This window comes from Sciurus carolinensis, chromosome 3 (assembly GCF_902686445.1).
Source record: "Sciurus carolinensis chromosome 3, mSciCar1.2, whole genome shotgun sequence".
NCBI classification, from domain to species: Eukaryota; Metazoa; Chordata; class Mammalia; order Rodentia; family Sciuridae; genus Sciurus; species Sciurus carolinensis.
This window is the reverse complement of record NC_062215.1, coordinates 11,978,055-12,000,807: the sequence shown is the minus strand read 5'-3', so window position 1 is coordinate 12,000,807 and position 22,753 is coordinate 11,978,055. Positions and strand designations below refer to the sequence as shown.

The window sequence follows — 22,753 nt, the reverse complement described above, 5'->3', positions numbered from 1 at the left end:
CTCAGGCTGGCCTCAAACCTGATATCCTCCTGTCTCAGCCTCCTTGCGGCTGTGCCACCACACCCAGTTTATTGCCAGGATACATTTGTCACTATTCCCCAAGTGCTATTACTGGTAAAGTACAGAAAAGGCTGACAACCCGTATGTCTTACAACTTGGTTCTTAGCATTAGCGATATGAGCGGATAGGGCAACAGTCTTATGCACAGGTCTGTTTTAACCGCTCTCCTCTCTAAAGGAGGAGTAAGCCAGGCACAGCGGTGCACACTGTAATCCCAGCAACTCAGGAGGCTGAGGCTGGAGGATTGCAAGTTCAAAGCCAGCCTCAGCAACTTAGGCCCTAAACAACTCAGCGAGATCCTGTCTCCAACTTTAAAAAAAGGGGAGAGGGCTAGGGATGTGGCTCAGTTGTTAAGTGCTCCCGGGTTAAAAGGATGGGGCAATGAGTGGATTCAGAATCTGGATTTGACTTAGCGACGTGTTTCCAGCTCAGGCTTTTCCTGTGAGGCTGCAGGCGACCAGCAACTGGGCCTGCCATCATGTTGAGGTTTGGTGGGATGGGAACTGGCTTCCAGATCACTCGGTTGAGGTGAGAGCTGCCTCATGGTCCCAGAGAAAGCATAGAAGTTACAGGCCCTCGTGTTCGCCATTTTCTGTCAGAAGAGAGTCAGCAAGTCCCACCATGATGTTTCTGCTAAGGAAGCCATTATGTTCAACCACACTGATCTTGGAACATCGTCTCCTTGTGTCCTCAGAACTGCATATGGCTCAGATGCCCAGGAAATGGGGATCACTGGGGTCCAACCCAGGGGATGCCAACCGCAGCTCCCATGGTGAAAGCTCTAGTCTGGCGGGGCTCAGACCCTGTTCCAGCAGCCAGGCCAGCATCGATTCTGACTGGCTGCTGCACGGATTTCACCAGCTGTTCAGTACTCTGCATATGGCTCTTGTTCACTGTTTAATCAGCTCTGAGTTGAGTCCCTACCTTGTGCCACATCCTAGGCTAAGGGATGCAAGCATCATAAAGCATGATCCCTGTCCTCAGAGGGCTCATGACTGGGTGGGACAGAGGAGTACATCAAACACCATGCTTTGCCAGAGGGGAGGCTGGGGTGCTGTAGTCTGGAGGACAGCCACCCACCATGGGTCGAGGGACATGCAGGATAGGAGTGAAGAAGCTGGAGAGTGGCCAGTCGGGAGATCTCAGCGAAAATGCACAGAGGAAAGGAAAATGCAAGCCATCGCAGGGGACTGACTGCATGTGGTAGGGACATGGGGGTGGCAGCAAGAAGTGAGCTGGAGACCTAACTGCCTGTGGGCCCCGCTCAGGGCTTGGGGGCTTGTCCTGCGATTCTGTATGGCCGGGAGGGTCTGAAGCAAGGGAGTGGCATGGCCTTCTCTGAGTTGCAGAATGATCAACATGACAGCGATGTGTGACAGGGATCAGGGGTGGCATGCCACAAACTGCAGACCCGGAGAAGATTAGAAGGCGTGCCGTTCCCGGCAAGAGATGAGAGCTGTGGTGTGGCTGGATTTGGGAAGAAGGGGGTGATATTTCGAGATTTTTAGGAGGCAGGATCAATGGCTGCGTGTGAGTGAATGGGCGTGTTCGAGGAAGGGGCGGAGTCTAGACGTGGTCCACGATCACACCAGGATGGCTGGTGTCAGCAAGGGACAAAATAGGCTCTGTTAAAAGTGCGTTCAATTGGAGGTGACTAGCTGGCCTAGAAAAGTGGAGAGACGATCAGCGAGGATCATGAAAGAGGCTGGGGTTATATCTTTCGGGGGTCCTGGTCTCTACATAGTTCAGGGCAATTCCTGAGGAAGGATCCCAAGGAAAGAGGGCTGAGTGGAGGAAGAAAGGTGTTCAGATAAGTGAGGATTTGAGGAGAGCCCTGCAGGCAGGCCAAGCAACAGACAGACCTCAATGGGCCCACGTGACTTAACAACGCAGATGCTTTTTCAACCAGGTAGAGAGTGGTTTTCTTGGGAGCAAGACTGTAACAGTTTAAGTAGATGATAGGGGTAAGGCAGCGTAGTGAGCCAGTGCAGACCTCTCTAAAGATGCCTCCCAGACAGTTTGTCCTACCGCGGGCATGGAAGCAGTCGGGTAAGGGACAGCGGGCATGGCTTTAGCACTGCGGGTTATATAACAGAGCAGAACCTTGGGGATGTGGTGTAGAGAAGGTTCTTCAACACAGAGCAACATCTAGAAGGTTCTGAGGCAGGCTGGGATTCTGTGGGGCCTCTACCCCACCACGGCAAATCCCTGGGAAAGCCCCCAGGCAAGCCATGGGCCAAGGATGGGGCATTGCTCCAAGAGAAGCAGAAACAGCAAAAGAATATGAGAGGATAAGGAAATTCAAGCTAAGCCAAACCTTACTTTCCAGAAGCTGCTAAAAATGAGCAAAAGGAAGCTACCAGGAGCAGAAGACAACGTCCACGGGGTGGCTTGGGTGCTCAGGCCTACTGATTGGCAGTTTCACATGCTCTCGATTGCAGTGATGACTTTAGAGGTCCTTCTGTTTTTTTTATTCCTTTTCTGAATTCCTTTTTTTATTCACCTTTTTGGGGTGACTGCTATGGTTGTTGCTGTTGTTGTGAGAGAGACACACACACTCACACATACACACACGACCGAGATGACAAAAATGGAATCTCTGGATTGGTTTTAATACTGATGATCTCCTCTGGTTACAGGCTGAGGTCCATTCCTACAAAGCCAAACTCCAAGATGATGAATGGTGAGATGCTGAGAAATTCAGCAGTTTATAGCTCCATTCATAATAAATACTAAAGGCTTGTGAAAATCAACCAAATTAGAAAGTTTTAAATTATCATTTACCTGTGATATACATTTACTATGCTAATGTTGAAAGTATAGGAAGGATTTATTAAAACAAGTTCCCACAACTCTTCTATGATAAGAATTTCTTAGGGAAACCTCACTTTTCCCCTTGTGGCCTCAAGACCTCCACCTTGGCATTCAGAATTCCTCCTCTGCCAAAGGGAAAGGAAGCAGGGAGACAGGGGCAGGAAGTTGTGTCCGAGTGTCGCTCTCCTCCTCCTCCTCCTCCTCCTCCGAGTCTCTGCCAAAGTCAGTTCTCCTTAGGTGGACCAAGCCCACTGAGATGCCTGTGGAAATAGCTGCCCTCCGAGAAGGCCTGGAGGAACCCTGAGGGTAGCCCATTTCTAAGGATCAAGGCTTTGCATGTGTCAGAGGAAGTTTAGACTGAAGCCTGCTGTGACTCTTTCAGGAAAGCATCCAAATGGTACACCCAGGAGCACTGCTCTGAAAGCCAAGGTCTTCAGATACTCGGGCCTGGCTCTTAGGCAGGGTCTGCCCTGAGTCCACTCCCCATGGTGGATGAAACCGGATGGGCCAGGCGTCAAGCCCCCTAGGAAGCCCTAGCTTAGCTCTGCGTAATTTTCCTCATCTCTTAAGTGATGGGTTGGGTTAGATAACACAGAAAGGGCCACCCGGCTGGAGAAACCTGTTATTTCTTTTTGAGAACTGGATAGGACAGTCTTTGAAGGATGGCAGACAGGCAAAACCTCCTTGGGTTCTTCTACAGGCCCTACTGTGCTCAGCTTCCTGGGGTCACAATGGGCTTCTAATTGGAAGGCATCTTTGCTTGGAGATCAGGGAATTTCCTCCCAGAACTGTGGGAACAGGGTGCCATGCAGAAGCAACCCCCATGTGTCGAATGCCTACTTTGTGTCCAGCACGTGCAGGGCACTTAGCTTAGAGTTCACACTTATGACACTCATTTTGAGGGGAGCTTTCCTCCACTCTGCAGGTGAAAAATGGCAACAGAATGGTTCGGTAACCGACAGTCTTAGGAAAGGTTACCTGAGTCTCTGTCTCTTTAGAGAAAACAAAGGCACATTGTCTAAGGCTGCAGTTCTCCAAAGAATTAAAGAAAGAGCTCCTGAATCTTAGAGTAGTGTCCTGGGTCTTGGCTACTCTGAAGTCCCAGCTGGTGTGACTTCCCCCCGCAGTGTTTTTTTGTGGGGCTGACTAAGGGTCAGAGATCTGACCAAATGCCTCCCAGGGAGCCCCTAGTCCTTGTTTTCTGGGATTCTAGGATTTCAGCTGGGAATATAATTCCAGAAAGGGATCACCCTCTGCTTTATTAAACTTGTCTATACTCAGGCAAAGTGGGCTGTTTATCCTCTGTAGGGTTTTTCTTTAAATGGGGGGGTGAGTGAGCATGTGCAGAAAATCCATCACCTTGCTTTCCAGTTTCCAGGCAACCGTGCAGGATTACAACAAGTCACATGATAGCGCTGCAGCCAGGGAGAAGAGGAAAATGGAAAACTGTGCTATCTTGAGAAAGGGGCTGGGAATAAGCAAAGGACTGGGAGCCTCCTCTAGAAATATTATCAACAAGTAGTCGAAGACCCAGCGGCTGGAAAGGGCTTTTGGTTTCTCAGCATTTGGCTTGGCCTCCTGCTAGCTGGAAAATGCCCTATCAGATATGAAGCAGGGGGAAGGGATGGGGGCAGGGGTAAGATGGCAGTGACAGTGGGGGAGTCATTGGCCTAAGGTGACCCTAGCACCTGTTCTGGAAATCAGCTCCCAGAGGAGTTAGTACTGAGAAGATCCGAACCAAACGGGGCTCCCCAGCCCCTCCTTCCTGCTGCCACAGCCCTGGGATAATGAAGGAGCAGGCGAGTCCTTGGTTAAAGCCCAGCCTGTGAGGATTGCGGCTGGTTGGGGGGCAGCGGAGGGTCAGTGGGGACAACTGGGAGGGGAGGAAAACCACCCATGAAGACCAACTTTCCACTTCCTTTTTGAAAGCCTCCTCTTTCTGAACATTGTTTATTTTGATTTTGACTGTTTTGATTTTGTTCTGTCTCCCCTCCCCCGCTGTGTGTGTGGTGTATGTACATGCACCACCCCTATTGTTGTTTATACTGTGGATACATCTATGACAATTCATCCCCCTGTCTATACTTTTGTTCCAGTAATGACACCCTCTGTGGCCTAATGACTCCCAGGGACCAGGGTGTCAGTTTTGCTCTTGGCACTCTCGGGGTCTCCAATAGGTGTGCCCTTAGTCCAGGTTCCGCATACCAGCTCTGAGATGAAGGCGGAGGGCAGTCTTGTTCCATTCACCCTCCAGGATTCCAGGGAGCGCTTAGGACCCCCCCAACTTCTTACCTCTCACATTGGTCCCAAGACCAAGATGTGTCCTGGGAACACACACTTTCCTTGGCCTTCCCAGAAGGGACTGTATTCCACATCCTGGGTTACTGGCTTTAGGCCTGGGGAGGCAAGCCTGCTTGGCAGAACATGGACATAGGCAGGCTTTGGGGAGGCCAAGGCCATGCCATGCTGTCCAGGAGCTCAAGTCTGGTCCCATGGGTTATGCAGTCCCTGGCCTATATTACTTCTCTTTTCCTTTGGAAACTAGATAGTCATGTTTCTTGCCCATTTTAGAGTTCTGAAGGCCTACTGATAGGCCTTCTCTGCATTTACAAGGGCTTGTCCTAAGTTCAGCAACGAATAAAGGAAAAGTCAGTGGACTTGGAGAGCCAAAGTCTTGTACAGCTGCGTTGAGGCTAGGGCTCTGCCTTTCACTCTTTGGATCTCTTTAGTTCACATTTGTTTTGTTTTGTAGAAGGAAGAAAAGTTTATTAGCTCATCATATGAGGGATCATTGTGTACCAATTGATGAATACATAAATAATGGTGTAGGTTTCTGGCATATTTTCTTATTTCTTGGCAGAAGAAAAGTTTGTGCCTTATAAATATTTGGGGGTGTATGGGGGGAGGAAATCAAAGGTGACAACGGGGTGAGTTTTCACTATACTGAAATCTCGTATGAAGAGAGAGAAAAGACTTTCCAGGTCTGTTGAATTGGGGAGTCAGTAGTGGGCATGCGCTTGTTAGGGAGCGAAAGCCCACGTGTGTGCACCGAGCATTCTGACAGCCAGAGGAATTGGGGTAGTTCTTCATGGAGTTGAGGCACACTCCCTAACGCGGTGTCGGGGAGTGTCTCCTGCACACAGGCCTGTGCTGGGAGATTCACAGCCCCATCGTCACACATGCACAAACGCAAACCATCCGCAAACTGTAGTCCTGTTATTTACCCAAACTCAGATTAAAGCGCGCAATCGTTCACACTCCCGGAGTGCCTTCCGTGTCCGAGCCGACGGGCGCCCTGCGACACTTGACCAATCGATTCCAGGGCAAGAACTTCCTTTCCAAGCTCCTCCGAGCACAAATTCCCAGGGAAACTTGAACAGAAGTGGAAAAATGTTTGATGATAGAAAAAAAAATCTGCTTGCTTGCAGTTCTTGCGATGGCCAGATTGTTACAAGAAACTGTTGCATTCCAGAGCTGGAGAGGGCGAGGGCAGGCAGGGGGAGGAGACAAGAGCAAAGAGGCCGGAAAACTTGAAAGACCGAATCAGAACTCCGGCGGAGAACGCCCCGGAGGCCGCGGGGGGCTGCTGAGGGGCGGAGGAGGGCTGGGGAAGAGTTAACGCGGGAGCGGAGCGTGCGGCGGGGGCGGGCCGGGGCGGGGCCGGGCGGGCGCTGGGCGCTGTCCCTTTAAGGCGGGCGGCGCGGGCCGGCCGAGCGCCGCTGTGATTGGCGCGGCGGGATCACTGGCTCCCAAGCCCGGCCCGGGGGAGTCGGCTGGAGCCGGCTGCGCTTTGATAAGGTCCTGGCAACTCAGTAACAGCCAGAGAGCCGGGAAATAAAAATAACCCCGCAGCGCGATGGATTTGGGGGCTGCTTGGCGACCGCGGCGCCCGCCTCCCGGGCCGAAAGCCCTGCTGTAAAAGGTGGGGGCGGCGGCAGGGCCCCAGAGGAGTAGCTCAAAGGAAGCCCCCTCGGACAAGGACGAGGTCGTGGCGGTCCGCGCCGTGGGCGCGGGCGACAGGAGGGGACCGGGCGGGCCAGAGGCAGGGCACGCAGGGGGTGCGGGCTGGGCGGCGGGCTCAGGGACTGCGGGCGCGGGGGGCGGCCGGGTGCGGCCGGCGCGTACCTCCCTTCCAGGACCGTGCGCTCGGCTCGCGCCTTTGAAGTGCACAGTTAAATCCACAGCGCAGTTTTTGTTGGAAGCGCCCGGAGGACATTTGGTGCGCCGAGTGACTGCTGGAAACAGGACCTGTGTTGAAAGCCGGGCCGGGCGGGGGCCGGAGGGGCCGGGGGCGGCCGGGGCGGGGGCGGAGGCCGGCTCGGATCGTTTGCATAAAAGGGGCGGCGGGCGCCTCTCCCCTCCCCCGCGGAGACCCAGCTCTAATCCCGGGTCGTCGTTTCCCTGCACCCCCTCCCCCGCCGCGGACTCCCTATGTTCCCCGACGCCCTGGCCGGCCCGGGGGGGCCCGGGGCTGCCACTGCGAGCGAAGCCGGGGCCGGGACCGGGGCCCTACCCGGGGCGCCTGCGAGGTCTCGCCGCGGAGCGCGCGCGCGGATCAATGGTGAGTGACGAGGCCGCGGCGGCCCGGCGGCCCGCGCGCTTTGATGTGCCGGGCGGCCCTTTGAAGTTGGCAGGCCGGCTATTTCGGGGCTCGCTCTGGGCCGGAGCGGAGGAGAGCTGTCGGCCAGGCGCCCAGCGCTCCGGGGGGCTTGGCCGGCCACCCCGAGCGCCCTGCGCCGAAGCCCCCTCCCCATTGCGGGGGCCGGGCAGGGAGACTTCTCCAAGTGGCGGAGGGGGCACATCCCCCTCGGGGGTCGCGTCGCTGTGGTTCTGGATGTGAGTCGGGGTGTGAGTGTGCGCGGGAGTGCTTTGGAAGGTGGGATGAAAGGGCGGCGGCACCCCCCGCTTGCCCTCCCCTCCGCCCCCACCCCCGCCTTCGCTCCCCTCCGCCCCCTCCCCCGCCTCTCCCCCGCCCCGTGCTCCCCTCCCACTTCTCTCCCTCCTCCTCTCCCCTCCCAGCGGCGGGTCGGCGCTTAGGGGCCCTGAGCGCTGGCGGAGGTTCAGTCTGCGCGCAGGACCGGCCCGAGCCCGGGGCGCCCGCGTCCCTTCTCCCCGTCCGGGCCCCGCGTCCCTGGTCGCCCTGGCCCCTTTTGCGGAGAGGCAGCGACTCCGCGCGTCGCCATTTCTGGACTAGGCGGCTGCTTTCCGTGCTTTTTCTGCGGGCGCCGCTGCGAACCGCGGCTCTGGGGATCGACCCCCGCCCGAGCTCGGGGCGCTGCTCGCGCGTCCCGGGGCTCTGACTCCACGCTCTGCGGTTCGCTCACCGGGGCTCTGGAGCTGTTCGGTTCAGTTTGGGCTGGGGGGCCGGGCCGGAGGGGCTCGGAGGAGATGAGAGCCCGGCCTCGGCGGCCTTCGTTTTCCAGGTAACGGGGCCGCCCCACCTCCCCTCCGCCCCGGGTGCGCGGCGCTACCGGCAGCCCTGCCACTCCACAGGCGGCGTTGCCCAGCACGGCGTGCTGAGGTCCCAGGCCCGGTCCCCATCCCTCTCCCGGCGGTCCACCCGGTCCGCTCCTACCCTTCTTAGTTTGATCCTGCCGGTGCTAGGGAAGCTTCTTGTTTATTGGTTAGATAAGACTTTTTTTTTTTTTTTTTTAACCCTTTTGAAAAAAAGAGGCTTGAGAGCAGTGGAGTTGGGGATTCTTGGCACAGGCAGTAGTAGCGTGAGACGGTTTCTGATCTGGTTTTGTAGGGTTCGCGACTCCGGGAGGCGGGTTCTGAGGCTTCTCAGCTGTTTTGCAAAGTTCCAAGACCAGTCTCGTCTGGGTGATTTGGTTTCTGGTTTTGGGAACGGGTAAAACAGAGGTGTAGCCTGAGCCGGATTCTTGGCGTGTGTGTGTGTGTGTGTGTGTGTGTGTGTGTGTGTGTGAGTGAGAGAGAGAGAGAGAGAGAGAGACAGAGGGAGAGCAACATTTGCATCTGGGACGGGGGAGGGGGTGCATACTGAATCTGGAAGTGCGGGAGCCCATTCCGTCTATGCTGGGCGGGCTTCTTTCGGGGTGGGATCTTCTAAATTTTTAGGGAGTGGAAGGGGGAGCGCACGGGGAGGGGGCGGATGGGGGGAATGGGAACCAGATGCCGGGGAAGGGCACGTTTGGAGTTCCAGTTATCTGTGCAGAGTCGAGTGGGGAAATTTTAACCGAAATTGACTTCACCTGCACACAGCCCGACGGCTGGGAGTGCGCCTCTTAGGAGTTGATGCTCTCGGAGGGGGGCGGGCTGGGCCGCCCTACGTGCGCTCGGGCCGAGCCGGTTTTTGGAAGGTTGTGTCTTACACCTCCCTTGTCCTCTCCGCCCCCACCCTTCCATCTCACCTTTTCCGCCCCTTCCCCAGCCCCGCCACCCCTGAAAAAGGGTGAGGGGAGCTCAGATTTCGCCTTTGAAAAAGCAGCGTCGGATACTTGAGATGAGCACCTCACGGATAGCTGGGTTGCTTGATTTGAATTTGAGGAGTTGAAAAGCCTGTTTACTTTCTTGCTTTGATGTTGGGTAGATCTGGTTTTGATTAGATCAATACCCTTTTCTCTCTCCCCACCTCCCCCCTTCCTTTTCTTCCCAGAGAGGAGGCTCAGATGAGCCCCTGCTGACTTGAGAGAGAGAGACCACGCGGATTGCTGAGAGGAACTGGAAGAAAAAAATTCCCAACCGCAGTGAGAAGAGCTCCCTCACTATGAGTAGCGCTGTGTTGGTGACTCGCCTCCCGGATCCCAGCAGCAGCTTCCGTGAGGATGCCCCTCGGCCCCCGGTTCCAGGGGAAGAAGGGGAGACCCCACCCTGCCAGCCAGGGATGGGCAAGGGTCAGGCCGCTAAACCCACAACTGTCTCCTCCAACGCCAGGAGAAATGAAGATGGGTTGGGGGAGCCGGAGGGGCGGGCATCCCCGGATTCCCCTCTGACTAGATGGACCAAGTCCCTGCACTGCTTGCTGGGCGACCAAGACGGTGCTTACCTCTTCCGGACTTTCCTGGAGAGGGAGAAATGTGTGGATACCTTAGACTTCTGGTTTGCCTGCAACGGATTCAGGCAGATGAACCTTAAGGATACCAAAACATTGAGAGTAGCCAAAGCGATCTACAAGAGGTACATCGAGAACAACAGCATTGTCTCCAAGCAGCTGAAACCTGCCACCAAGACCTACATAAGAGATGGCATCAAGAAGCAGCAGATTGACTCCATCATGTTCGACCAGGCACAGACTGAGATCCAGTTGGTGATGGAGGAGAATGCCTACCAGATGTTTTTGACTTCTGATATATACCTCGAATATGTGAGGAGTGGGGGAGAGAACCCAGCTTACATGAGTAATGCCGGACTCGGGAGCCTAAAGGTTTTGTGTGGCTACCTCCCCACCTTGAACGAAGAGGAGGAATGGACTTGTGCTGACTTCAAGTGCAAACTTTCACCCACTGTGGTTGGCTTGTCCAGCAAAACTCTGAGGGCCACGGCGAGCGTCCGCTCCACGGAAACTGTTGAAAATGGATACAGGTAAGACTTCGGGTGGAGTGGGTGGGGGCAGGGCTTGGAGTATGATCTGGACTTTACAGATGTCTTGAATTAAGTAGAATGGGTGGACAGACGGACGGATGGATGGATGGATGTGCTTCAGAGGCTGACGAACGTCTGTTGAGATCTAGGACCGCTGGCCAGGAACCCTTTGATCTTGGTTTTGTTGTTTAAGGGGGCGGGTGGAGGTGATGCAGGCACAGCTAAATACCGCAGTCTTCCAGTGCTGACTTCAAACAGTGGCAGGCAGTATTCATTAATGTGGGTTACTTATTATCCTGGGCTAGAGCCTCAGAGGGGTTGAGAGAGAGAGGAGGGGGGGGAACAGCAGCTTTTGATGCCTCTGAGTCACCAGACCCACTAAGCACCGGTTTGGGAAGGGGTCATTCCACCACTAATCAGCAGAGGGGAATTAACGTGGCTAGGGAGGCAACCGGGTTGTGGTGAAGGCACAGGAAATAACGTATGCACGCATCGAGGGGTAAGTGGGATCCTTTGAACTTTTTATGTTAAGATAAGAGCCAACAATTGGCTTAATGACCGAACTTGTGGTTCTCTTTGTAGAATTAGATATTTACCCAACAACAAACCCTTCTAACCCTGGGAAGGTCCTGTGACTTTCCGGACTGAAGGACCCTTAAAACCTTGGACTCTGCTGGTTTATGAATTCAGGTTTTCAATGCCTGTAAGCCCGAGAGTCAGACCTCAGTTGATGATTTTGTTGCTTCATGATGATGGGGAAGAGACCTTGGTCCAGGAGGACTTGGCCCAAGAGTACTTTCTCCTTTTGAGGTTTCAAAGACAAAGTCCTTTACCGAATGGCCAAGTCTTAAGATTCTCAACCTTTGCGGGCAACTTCAGATCTCCTGTGAGAATGAGTTTTTCTGTTTCCTTGCCTCTTCCCACTTCCAGATATCTCACAAGAGAATGCACTTGGTTGGTCCTAGGTTGTTGCTTATGACATGCAGGTAGGAGGTGGGGCAGCACTTGATTGCCATCCAAATGGCTTAGCTTCCCTATAGACTTGCGTGTGTTATGGACCCAGGGCCTGGTCTGGTAGCCTGGTAGCTGCCTGGGTATTTCCCCCTCTCAGAAGGGTGTTTCCTTCATTGTCCAGCTACAGGAGGAGGCGATGGGCACCTGGAGTCCATCTGCAGCCTGTCAGGTCTGAGCAGTCTGTGATTTGGACACAGCCAAGGGCATTGACTGCTAGCGAGACCATGGCAGGCTCATTCTCCATCCACCAGGGGGCATCCTCACAGCCTTGGCAGCCAGTTCATTGCTCAGACATCTGGTCTACACCTAAGTTGAACAGAGCTGGCTTTTGCAAGGAAGCACAGGATCACATGGAGTTCTTTTAGCATCTGAGCTTAGGGAGTTGGGCTGTTTTGGAAGATTCTGTTTCTAGCCTCTGCAGCAGGGCAGTCACTGAACACCTGCCAATGTGCACTGCTCCATTATGAGGCCATCAGGGTGAACCTCTGGTGTTGGCCTCCTTGCCTTCCCACTTGTGGTCAGAGCTGAGATGCCTCAGAGCCTGTGACAAGGCCGCTTTTCCCCGGGGCTTTCTGACAGTGGCGCTTCTGTGTCTCCCAGTGTCAACCAAGTGTCACCTTTGCAAATAGCATAGTGTGGGTTTGGATGCCAACAGGAAGAGAGCACTCCCCTCCTTGCGGATTGTGCAGGAGAGGCCCAGCCTTGACTTGCCTCCTTCCACTCTCCAAGGCTTCTTTTGGGAAACTTTTGAGGTCCCAAGACAGGGCGGAAGATGGTTTTTCTAGTGCTGCCTCCTTGGTTTGTAAACTGGGGGCACTCTTGATGTATAGAGTATGGCTGTTTGTTGGCTGAGGGTTCTCAGGCTAGATTCATGTGTGGTCTTCCCACCATTGGGGTGGAGTGAAGTGTCCCACCTAGACGGCATGAAGCCCATCTGTCTTCACTGGGCATCGTGGGAGAGAATTTAAGAATGTGTACATGGTCTGATTTCCTTAACATGCAAGATATTTGAGTGTGGGTACAGTGTGTTGGGAGTTATCCCGACCCTGGGTTCCAGCCCCGTTGATCTTTCTGAAACGAATATTGAAGACTTTGAACCTAATGTGCTCATCTGTAAAATGGGTCAGCATGCTCCCTTCCGTCAGGCGTCCTGTAGGGCTGTTCCCCAGATCAAAATAGTAAACACAATAGCCCTTCGTAAGGGGAAGCATGTTGAAAAGATATAAAGTGTTATAATTGGTATAATTAACGATAATTGGGGGTGTGAAAAGGGCACCTGGTTGGCATATCACTTATAAAGAATAGCTCTTAGGTTTTGGCCCATTTGTCCTCGTGAGGTTTTGTAGGTTTCCCCTCCTCAGCCTCAGCACCCCCTGTTTGTTGGGCTTGCTCAAGTGCGTCTCTCCATCCAGACCTTGCAGTGTGGGGCTCCCACTGACTCTTGGGGTTGCGCCCACCCCTGCATTCGCTTGCTCCTTGTGCAGAGTCCAGGAGGGGCAGAGGCAGTTACTTTTGTAAATCGAATGAAACAGAACAGGAGCCCAGCCGAGGGTCTCTGCTCAGCTGTCAAGTCTTGGCAGCCGGATGCCCAGGGCACTGGCTAGCCTTCCAAGCCCTGTGTTTACCTTGGGCGCTCAAGGGAGCCTCATTTTTAATGACTTGTTTGTGTCCTTACTGATTTGGTGTCAGGTTTAATATAAATAGTTGGGACGGAAGAGCAGGAATTATCCTCAGAGGGAAAGGCTCTGGTTTGCTCGTGGTTGAGTGGGACGCCTGGGCTTTTGATGGTCTCTATAAATAACCGAGAGCAAAATGGACCTGTTGGTGGGAGCGCGGGTAAAAACCCCACCACCCAGACGCGAGGTGTGTGCAAGGGGGCTGCGGGCAGGGGATACGGTGCCGGGCGCACGGAGCATTGCTGCCCTTCTGCCCAGGCCCCAGGCTGGGCCCGTCTGCCTCCGCTTGGGCCTTCTGCTCTGGCCTCACTTAAGTCCACCAGGCCCAGCAGATGGCCCTCTGCTGGCTCCAAGTGTTTCCTGTTCTCTGGAAGAACTCGCTGATGAGGCCCGTTCTTGTGTGAAGCCATTGGAATCAATCTTGGCTTCAGTTATCAAAGAAAATGATGCCATTGCAAAGATATGCAGGAAGCAGTGGTCGGCGATCCCAGGGTGAGCCCCATGAAGGCCTTTGGCTACGATACACTTGTCAAGCTTTTGCCTGGCTCCGAAAGGCACTGACCCCTCGCTGGACTCCCCTTGATCTTGCCTTCAAAATTGCTGCAAGTGGGTGTTGCCTTTGGGGCAGGGACCTGGCGAGTGTATTGTCAGGGGCTCTTGGAAGCCCTAGCGGTCTTGGACGCGAGTCATCTTTACGTTGCGCTGCTGTAGAGGGGCCCCAGGAGGAGGCCTGAGGATGGATTGGGGGGTTCTCTGTCGGGAGCCTCTGCTCTGGGCTGTGGGGAGGGGCAGCGGCCACATCATCCAGTCATCTCGTAGAGATGAGAGAAGAGTGGGCTAGCCACAGGCACTCCCTCTGCACCAACAGCTGAACCCCACCGCACACTTGAGGAAGGCTGTGCAAACACGCCCTGTGCAGTGTGCCCATATGGGCCACAGGCCTCCATAGGAATGTAAAGTCCTTGCAGCAGCTGGAAGCACAGGACTCCTGAAGGAGGAATCGAAGCATCTGCGTGCAATTACTGTAGCATGGTCCAGTTTCTTTCCTTTTTTTTTTTTTTTAAAACTAATCACAAGAAAACAACTTTAATCTGCTTTCTTAAAATTAAGTGGTGCTTTTAAGAAAGTTCTGGGCACTTCAGAATTGAGTTTCTGTCTCCCCACATCCCTGCCTCCTTCCTCTGCCTCATCTTGTTATGATTGCAGGAAAATCCAAGTACTTTATTGCAGTCAACTGAGTTAAGAGCAGTATATTCCAGTTTTAATTACTGGCCACACAGTAGCCCTCTATTTTGGAAGTGGAGGGAGCCGAGTTTATTTTGGGATCCATGTGTGAAAGAATGGGCGGGAGTCAGTGCACACATGGGGTTTGAGTTAGGTGTCTTTTTTTGCTGGGGAGGAAGGAATTTCTATTGAGTCATTTTCTCCCTGTGCAGGCAGAAATATAAGTCTTACATCTGAGGCATTGTTGATGTGTTAATGCCACCAAGATAGCAAGACCAAGGGCATGGAAAGTGTTTGGATGCTATTTAGGGCTACTTTGGTTTTTCTGATCTTGCACTATTCCTCTTTACAACTTTTTAGCAATCCGTTTGGTGGACCTAGGTCTTTGAAGAAGGTTCAGCTAAGTTTTGAGCTCCTACCACGTGCCACCAACTACTTTTGGTGTTGGAGACACATGTGGCCAACAGGGCTGAACCCCTCGTGGGGTGCGCAGTCTGGTGCCTGGGACAGACATGGGGCAGGGAAAGGGGCCAGCACTCCGTTGGGCTGAGGTGTGGTGAGCACTGAGGGAGAAGTCGGTCACATGTTCAAGGAAGCAGTTGTTTTGGCTGGAGGTTGGCTCTTGTGTGACTGTGATGCCCCCAGTCACGGCACCCCCACCCGGCCAGGCAGGATGTGAGAGCAGGGCACAGGAGGCCACGTTTGAACCGCTTGCCTCTCAGGTGGATGCCCCCACCAGGGAGGCTGTGCCCTGGTCCAGCTGACCAGTTGGTAGCCAGCACCAGTCCCAGCCTCTGACTTCTGGTCCCTGCAGAGAGTGTACAGAACCTACCTATCTCTGGGTTCCTGATGATAGGAGGGGACTCTGTCGTCCTGTCCACCTGCTGTGAGGCAGTGGTCCCATCTGCCTGCCCCAGAGAGCGGGCAGTTTAGACTTGGCTGGGTCTCTGGCCTGCCCTCATCCACTCTGACCAGTTAGAAGCCCTCGCTGCTTTCTGACTTGTAAAGCCCAGTTCCTCTGGTTCTGCCCCCCGTGGCGAGGGTGAGGCGGGAGCACCCTCTCTCGCGTTCCTTGTGGGCTAGGAGGGTGCTTTCACGGGTCCTCCCTAGGCCTGTGTTCGCAGCCTCTCCATGTGCTTGCTCAGAGAGCACCGGGTGCAGGGGCCGTGGAAGACTGACTAACCATTCTCATCGAGTCTTCACACAAAGTCCCAGGAGGTGGCAGGACTTCCGGGAGAGTTCACAGACACAGAAGTACTCAGTGTGTTCGCACCTTCTGGTTAATCGGTGCCTACGTGACATCTCCAAGGTCTGACTCTCTGCTCCAGCCTAGTGCAGTAGAACAAGGTCAGGGCCCAGCTGACATCCAGCTGCTCTGACCAAGTCTCCGGTGGGGTGGCCTTGATCAGACACTTGCCCATTTAGGACTTGGGGAGCTCCTTGGGTGGTTCTGAGGATTCCAGGAGATGAAGACGGCAGCTGTGCACTGGGCACCTGCTGTGTGCCAGCCCTGTCCTTGGTGCTGGGAAGTAAGGGGTGCACTAGTGACAAACACAAAGACCCTGTCTCTTCAGGCACAGGCCATACCCAGTGGTTGGGCAGCGGTGCTCCTGGTTATTAGCATTTCTCAGCTGAGGGCTGCAGGTGAGCCTGGAACCTCTCTCTTTTCCACCCCCACACCCCCCTGTTGAGACCCTTCCACCAAATGTGGCAACAGCTTCCCCCTGGGCTCCTGGCTTTCATTTGTCCCTCCCTCTAGTCACACCTAGGGGCAAAACTTGGGCCACAAGCTGCTGGGAACTCTCCTCCCTGCCTGCTGCTCCCAGCCTGCAGGGACAGACACTGCCCTTGCACCAAGGGCCTTGTCCTCTGCACCAGGCCTTCTTACGAGCTGAGGGTCCCTACTCTCCCTGGCCTGGGAAGGCTTTCCTGTCACCCAGTCCTGGCTGTCTTGGATTCCTGCTCCTGTGTCATGATGCCCCTCCTTTCTACCCATCCCTGGGAGCCGTTCCCAACCATCTCAGCTGGAAAGCTTCCTCTCCATCATCTGGACCCCCTGATATTATGTGTCAGGTTGCTCATTCTGTAGCCTAGAACTTTCCAAAACGTTGAGACAGTCTTTGTGTCAGGAGGCAGAAAGAGAGGTTAAGGGAGAGCTGGATGAACCAGCGCCATGCCCACAGCTGGAGCTGTGACCGAGGGCAAGCTGCTGTACCTCAGGGACCGCCAAGGGCCTCATCTGCGAGGTGGGCACAGCACAGCGCAGCTCTCCATCCCCTGGTAGCACTGTGCCTACCTCCCTCCATGTGCTCCACCAGGCCTCGGGTGCCAGGCGACTGGAACCTGCAGACACCCTGAGCTCAGTGAGTGCTGGACACGTGGGAGTAGGCGCTTGGGGAGCACGTGCGGGTGGCTCGCTGTGACCGCTCTCCTTGCCAGCCCAAGGCTGCCTTCATGGCCCATGGCAGGTGCTCTATAGAGAGGAGCCTTCCTTTCTCCTCCAGTTGAGTTTCTTGCTGCCAACTTGCCCTTGGGGGCATGGTAAGGTCTTGGTACTCTACTAGGCTTCCTACGACCTCAGGCTTGAAGGGACTTCAGGAAGGGTCCCTTCCTGCAGCCTGCTGACCTATCTCCCTCCCCCCACTGAACTCCCTAGCTGGTGACACAAGAGGAATGCAGCCCAGCAGGAGACAGGCACACTGGTTGTTCTGGGAGGAGATCAAGAGAGAGCCACAGGGACCCAGAGGCCACTGGGACAAAAGGACTGGAGACCCCTGGAGGAGGGGCCCTGGGCCTCCTTTTAAAATAGCCTGCTGCTCATTTCAGTCCTGCCAGCCTCAGCCAGCCCTCGGGGAGGAAGGCCTGGGTGGGGGAAGGGGCATGGCAAGCCCCGGGAACCCTAAACATCGTCTGGAGCCCTTGTCCCTGGTCTGCGAGGACCTCGTCAGGCCCCTAGTTGTTCACATCTGTGGCTGGGCTAACAGAGCCAGGCCGCGGGTTAGGATGCTTGAGATGTTTGAGGCCCTGACATTGTTGTTTTGGTCAGGCTTGGGTGTGGAGGCAGGAGGGAGAAAGACGCCTGTCTCCACTGACTCGTGCCCTCTTTTGTCACAGTCTCCCCTTCTAGAGCAGAGCATAGTCTGCCTCTTCCTGCAGGTGTGTATGTAGGACTCTGTAGGATTCTCTGGGCTACTTCTGGAGCACTGTGCCCTGGCAGACGCCTTTTGGGAGTGGGGAACCCAGCCTGCCTTCTCCCCGGGATGGATCACTGGCTGAAGGGCCTCCCTTGCGTGGCCCCGCTGGACCTGGGCAGCGGGAGGCCTGGGCAGAGGTGGGATTGTGCACTCCCCTGATGACCTGGGCTTCCAGTGAGGATCCGTGGCCGCGTTCTCACTGTGCTTTTCCCACAGGTCCCTCAAGAGGAGTGACCCTGTCAACCCGTACCATGTGGGTTCCGGCTGTGTCTTTGCACCAGCCACCAGCGCCAATGACAGTGAGATATCCAGTGACGCGCTGACGGATGATTCCATGTCCTTGACGGACAGTAGCGTGTGAGTACCTGGCAGCCCCCACGCTGCCTCTCCTCCTCCCCCGGCTTTGCATGCCCGTCTCTGTGAATGTGGACCTTGGTTCCATGGAGGGGGCGTGGCTCACGTGGCATGACTCAGGTGGGGGGGAGTGACATGGTGGTCAGGTGGCATTAACCCGTGAGCTTTGAAAGGGAAGTTGAGGTGGCACCTTAGCAGAAGAAACCGAAGCCCAGCAGAAGGTTAAGATGAGCATTTCTGGAGTCTGAAAACCACCTTCTGGTTTTCCCTGTGGGAGCAGTTGGCCTTGACTGGGCTTGAGACGCAGGTTCAAAACCAACGGGCGGAGTGGGTGCAGCGGGACACGCCTCTAACCCCAGCAGCTCAGGAGTCCCGGGCAGGAGGATCGCATGTTCAAAGCCAGGCTCAGTAACTTAGCAAGGCCCTGTCTCTAAATAAAAAGAAAAAATGGGCTGGGGATGTAGCTCGGTGGTTAAGCACCCCTGGCTGGGTTCAATCCCTGGTACCAAAATAAATAAATAAATAATAAACAAAAAACAAACAAATAAATAAATAAATCCAACAGGTGGGACTCAGGGTGAACCGGAAGGTTTTGCATTTAGAGTTTGTTGAGGAAAAAGCTTGGGGGAGGGGGTGTTCAGAAAGCCAGGTATCTCCTCCAGGGGACCCTGTGTGTGATGTGCCCACATGGAGATGTTCCAGTGGACATCCTTCAGTTTCATAACTGTTGGTGGTGGGCTGACTGTAGATTCTGGGGATTCTAAGTAGAGACTTCTTCAAAGTGGTACCTGATCTTGGGTCTATTGCAGGTGGGCGGCTTTGATTTTTTTTTTTTTTTTTTTTTTTTTTTTAAGTAATCCAAGTTACTGAAATGGTCTGATGGGATCAGATCATCAGGCGAGGTCATTTGAAGTTAAGCTTAGTTCTCTTAATGGAGAGCAGCAGTTCTCTATGGATCTTGTAGGGTGGGGGTGCGGGTGGGGGTGTCACCATTTCCTGTGGTCTTTGGAGGTTCTGATTCAGGAGAATTGTGTGGAACCTGGGCATGGGTGCAATTCCCCAAAGGCTCTTCATCTAACATTGAGTTGAGAATCACCATTCCAGAAATGGTCTTTGAGGCTTTTCAACAAATGTTCTGGAGTCAGAATTTTGCCTGCTAAGGGAACAGTTTTGAAAGGCAAACCTACTGAGTGGCGTTAAGTTCTGGCATACTTATTTAGACTTTGTTCCTTTTAGCTTCCTAAAACTGGAGGTCTATTCTTCCCTTCTGTTTGAGACTATCTGGTTTCTCTTGGCCACTGTCATGTGGCCTGTGGCATGGGACCAGTTGGAAGGAGCATTGAGGAGGCCAGCTTGGGACTCTACCATTGATCTTCCTGGTGGCTTTCATTGTGTTACCTCAGATTCTCTTGTTAGTAAAAGACGAGAGATCCCTAGGTGAAAAGTTCCATTTTAATAAAAGAACAGGGCTTTGGCACTGGTGAAGATAGAGCGGTGGTGGTTCATCCACTGTGGAGGAAGGAAAGGCTGTGGGGAGGGGGTTTCCGTATTTCCCGAGCGCTTCGTGTATCCATACTTGAAAAACCTTTCTCTTTGATGGACATATTTCTCACATTGCATTTTACTCTATTTTTACTGAATGGTATTAGACAAGGCAAAGTTTACTTCTTGATAATCCAAAAAGTTAATACCAAGATCTGTGTTCACACTCACTTGTATCATTACCTCATGAGCTATGGGGTTCTGTAGGGCCACTTGCCCTATAGGTATGGATCCTCCCTTGAGGTCGTTCTTCTCTTTTCTCTTTGACACTCTGCCTACCATCTGTGTGCTGGTTCTGGCAACTATTATTCTTCAGCGTTTATTAATTTGTGGGAGTCTTAGTGCTACGTGTAAACTAAGAGTGAGTTGGAACTGAATGAAGGCATTGAGGGAATCTCCTAAGTCCAATGCAGTTTACCTAAGACTGCGAGGCTTCTGTTTAGATTTCTTAGAGACTATTTTTGGCTTGCTTCCTGGTCCTGGCTGCATTTCAGTCCCCATCACTGAGGTGTTATTTTGGGTTCATGATGAGATAACTCGGGTGTGGTCCCCATAATTGTTTCTGTTTGATCCTCACAAAACCCAGTCAGAAAGGTAGGCAGTTACTGGTGACTTGACAGTGAGGTAGCAAATCCTGCTGCGTCCCAAGCAGAACAGTGACCCTGCCTGATGTGGCCCCTGCCCTTTGCCCTCTGTGTCTTCCCCAAGCACGGACATTTCTTTTTTCCTAGCATGAACATTTTCTTTAATTTTTTTTATTTTATTACCATGAGCTGTGTTGATGTAATGGGTTGTTCATGAGACCCGTAAGTCACTTTGGGTTTCTTTTCTTTTTATTCATGATCAGAATGCTTTTTTAAAAACAGGGTTGGGGGCTGGGGATATAGCTCAGTTGGTAGAGTGCTTACCTTGCAAGCACAAGGCCCTGGGTTCAAATCCCCAGCACCGCAAAAATAAATAAATAAATAAAAAAATAAAAACAGGGTCGGGTGGAGTTGGACAAAAGGAGCGTTGCAAGTTCTCTCCACAGCCTTTCCTCCTCGATTTCATGGAGAAGTGACTTTAAAGCTCTCACCCCTTTCTGCATTAGCTGAAGCACTTTGCCGACTTCAGGTATGGGGAATCCACTTTCAGGGCTCAGAAAGATTTGTAGCCCACTGATCCTGGGTGGCAGCGGTAGTGCAGAGGCCAGTGAAGAACAGTCTGGTACAGAGAAACATGGGAAAAACCATCACCTAGCAGCTTTCTCGCATGCACAGCAGATACCTTGGGGCCCCTAGTGGCAGAACCTCTGGGTGTTGTAACAGGGTGTCTCGATCCATAGTAAGTAAACCAGGCAGCCTAGGGAGAGCACCTGTAAGGCCCAGGGACCTGAGGGTTCATGGTGTTTGCTCTGATCTTCTTGGCAGCCTTGGGTGTTTCAGAGCCTTCTCCCAACCAAGTGAGCAGACTGTTAAGACTGTCACTCGGAGTGTGTAGACCACCTGTAAGTGCAACTGGCACTAGTGGGATATCTCCCATACTTGGGGGTTATTTGTCTCATGCTGCCTGTGATGTGGGACAAAGGGTCTCCAGAACCAGGAGCCCACTGGACAGGGCTTACTAACACTTTAGAGGTTCCCAAGGGTCTCAAACTGCCATTGACGGCCAGGAATGGGTCCCTTGGGGTCACCCCACTCTTTGCTGAACAGATTTGGCATGGACTAAAAGCCTGGTGTGATGTGAGGCACTTTCTGGCCTGCTGGCCCTGGGTGTGTGTGATCTGCCCTGTCTCGCGCGGTCACCCGGGATTCCCAGGGCTGGGATTAGACCCCCTCTTCAGAGCTCTGCCAATTGTGGGCCTCGTGCAGACGAGAGTGCCAAGCGAGAAATAAAGTGTGTGTGGATGAAAAGCTGCACCGAACCGCTTTCAGCCCATTGTTCACCCGGGAGCTTAGAGGGGATGAGAGGGTAGCAGGCCCCTTTGAAATTTCCTTGAGCAAGTGAATAGGAGCACCCCATAAAGCATGAAAAGAGCCCCGGCTGTTTCTCCTCTCACAATGGCCAGCGTGGGCAGCCAGGGGCTGAGGGGCTCGGGGGTGGGGGTTGGCTGCCCTGCTGGGAGTTGGGAGGGGACAGGGCTGGGGAGGGGTATCGAGGGGGTCACAGGCAGCCTTCAATAGACTCCAGAAGGTTGGAGTTCATTAGACACAAGCCCAGGGAAGCAATCGTCTCATTTGCCACAGAACCAATTAAGTCCCGGGGGCCTTTGCAAGCGGCCTGGGTGGAAGGTGGGGCAGGGCTGGCCTGTACTCGGTTATTCGCAGGAGCCGCACGCCAAGGCCTGGATGTGTGCAGAGCAGGCAGGGGCTTTTAAAGAAATCACTGCCTTCTCCCAGAGCCTACTGCTGACTTCTGTTTTCCCGCTAAGTAAAAAGCCCTCTTAAAGATGGCTGGGGATTTGAGCCTCCATTATAGGCCTCTGAGAAGGCTGTTTTATGAGCCTGTCACTCAGAACCTGTATTCTTGTTATAAATGGCTGTCTAATGTTTTTGTTTTTGTGTTTTCAAAGTATTCTTGAAAGTTAACTGCCAGACTTACATCAAAATCCTAAACCCCCATCCTTGGAGCCTTGGGGGCAGAGGGAGTGCAGGGCCGCTCGAGGGCATCAGGCTTAGGAAGATGGAGCATGGGGCCAAGGACATCAGAAACAGTGGCACTTTGCCACCCAAGTAGAGCCTGGCGTGCAGAGGTGGCAGGGAGTGGGAAGCCAAGCCTACAGCGCGGAGGGCTGTCTCCCCTTCCTGTGTGCATCTGCTCCTGTAATTAGGATCAGCTCCATTTGTAGGTTGCTTGTGCTGAGTGTCCCCGAATCTGCACGAGATGATTTCCTCCCATTCCACGTGGGGCGACATGATTTATCCTATTTATTTATTTATCTTTATTCCCTTGTATCTTCGTTATGGGGGTTTGTTCTGGACACTGGGGAATGCATCCAAGTGGACTTCAGATATCACCTTATCTTACAGACCAGGCTTTTGATGTTGGCTGTGGTGGGAGGCTGCCTCAGAGCGCTGCCAGACGCAGATGCGCATGGACGCGCATGCGCAGGAGCCTGCTATTGCAAAGCCACCGGAAAACGACACTCAGGTTAGGTCGGGCACAGCGGAGTCAAAAGGCTCAGCTAATTGGCCTGGCTTAAATGGCAGCTAAGTGGAGTCCACACTTCAAAATCAGTGCTCCCCAGAAACAGCTGGGCCTGGCAGCGGGCTCGTTAGCTAAAATGTTTATAATTAAAGGAGACTGCAGAGGGACGGAGCTCTGGCGCGCTTCAGCCCACAGTTTTGAGCAACC

At 53.7% G+C, this 22,753-nt stretch overlaps 1 protein-coding gene across 7 annotated transcripts in view; it reads left to right on the top strand.

Moving 5' to 3' along the window:
* Positions 1–6,639: 6,639 nt before the first annotated feature.
* The window catches only part of Axin2 (axin 2), a 30,177-nt gene continuing 14,063 nt past the window's right edge, over positions 6,640–22,753 (top strand). The window contains exons 1-3 of one of the 7 annotated variants that reach the window (XM_047546612.1): positions 6,640–6,796; positions 9,491–10,416; positions 17,741–17,881. In XM_047546612.1, the coding sequence (XP_047402568.1) occupies positions 9,602–10,416; positions 17,741–17,881 (956 nt within the window). In that variant the 5' untranslated portion in view covers positions 6,640–6,796; positions 9,491–9,601. Of the gene's footprint in view, positions 6,797–7,183; positions 7,436–7,643; positions 7,711–7,896; positions 8,298–9,490; positions 10,417–17,740; positions 17,882–22,753 lie in introns of those variants that run through there. The other 6 variants (XM_047546611.1, XM_047546613.1, XM_047546616.1 and 3 more) reach the window with 6 other exon arrangements.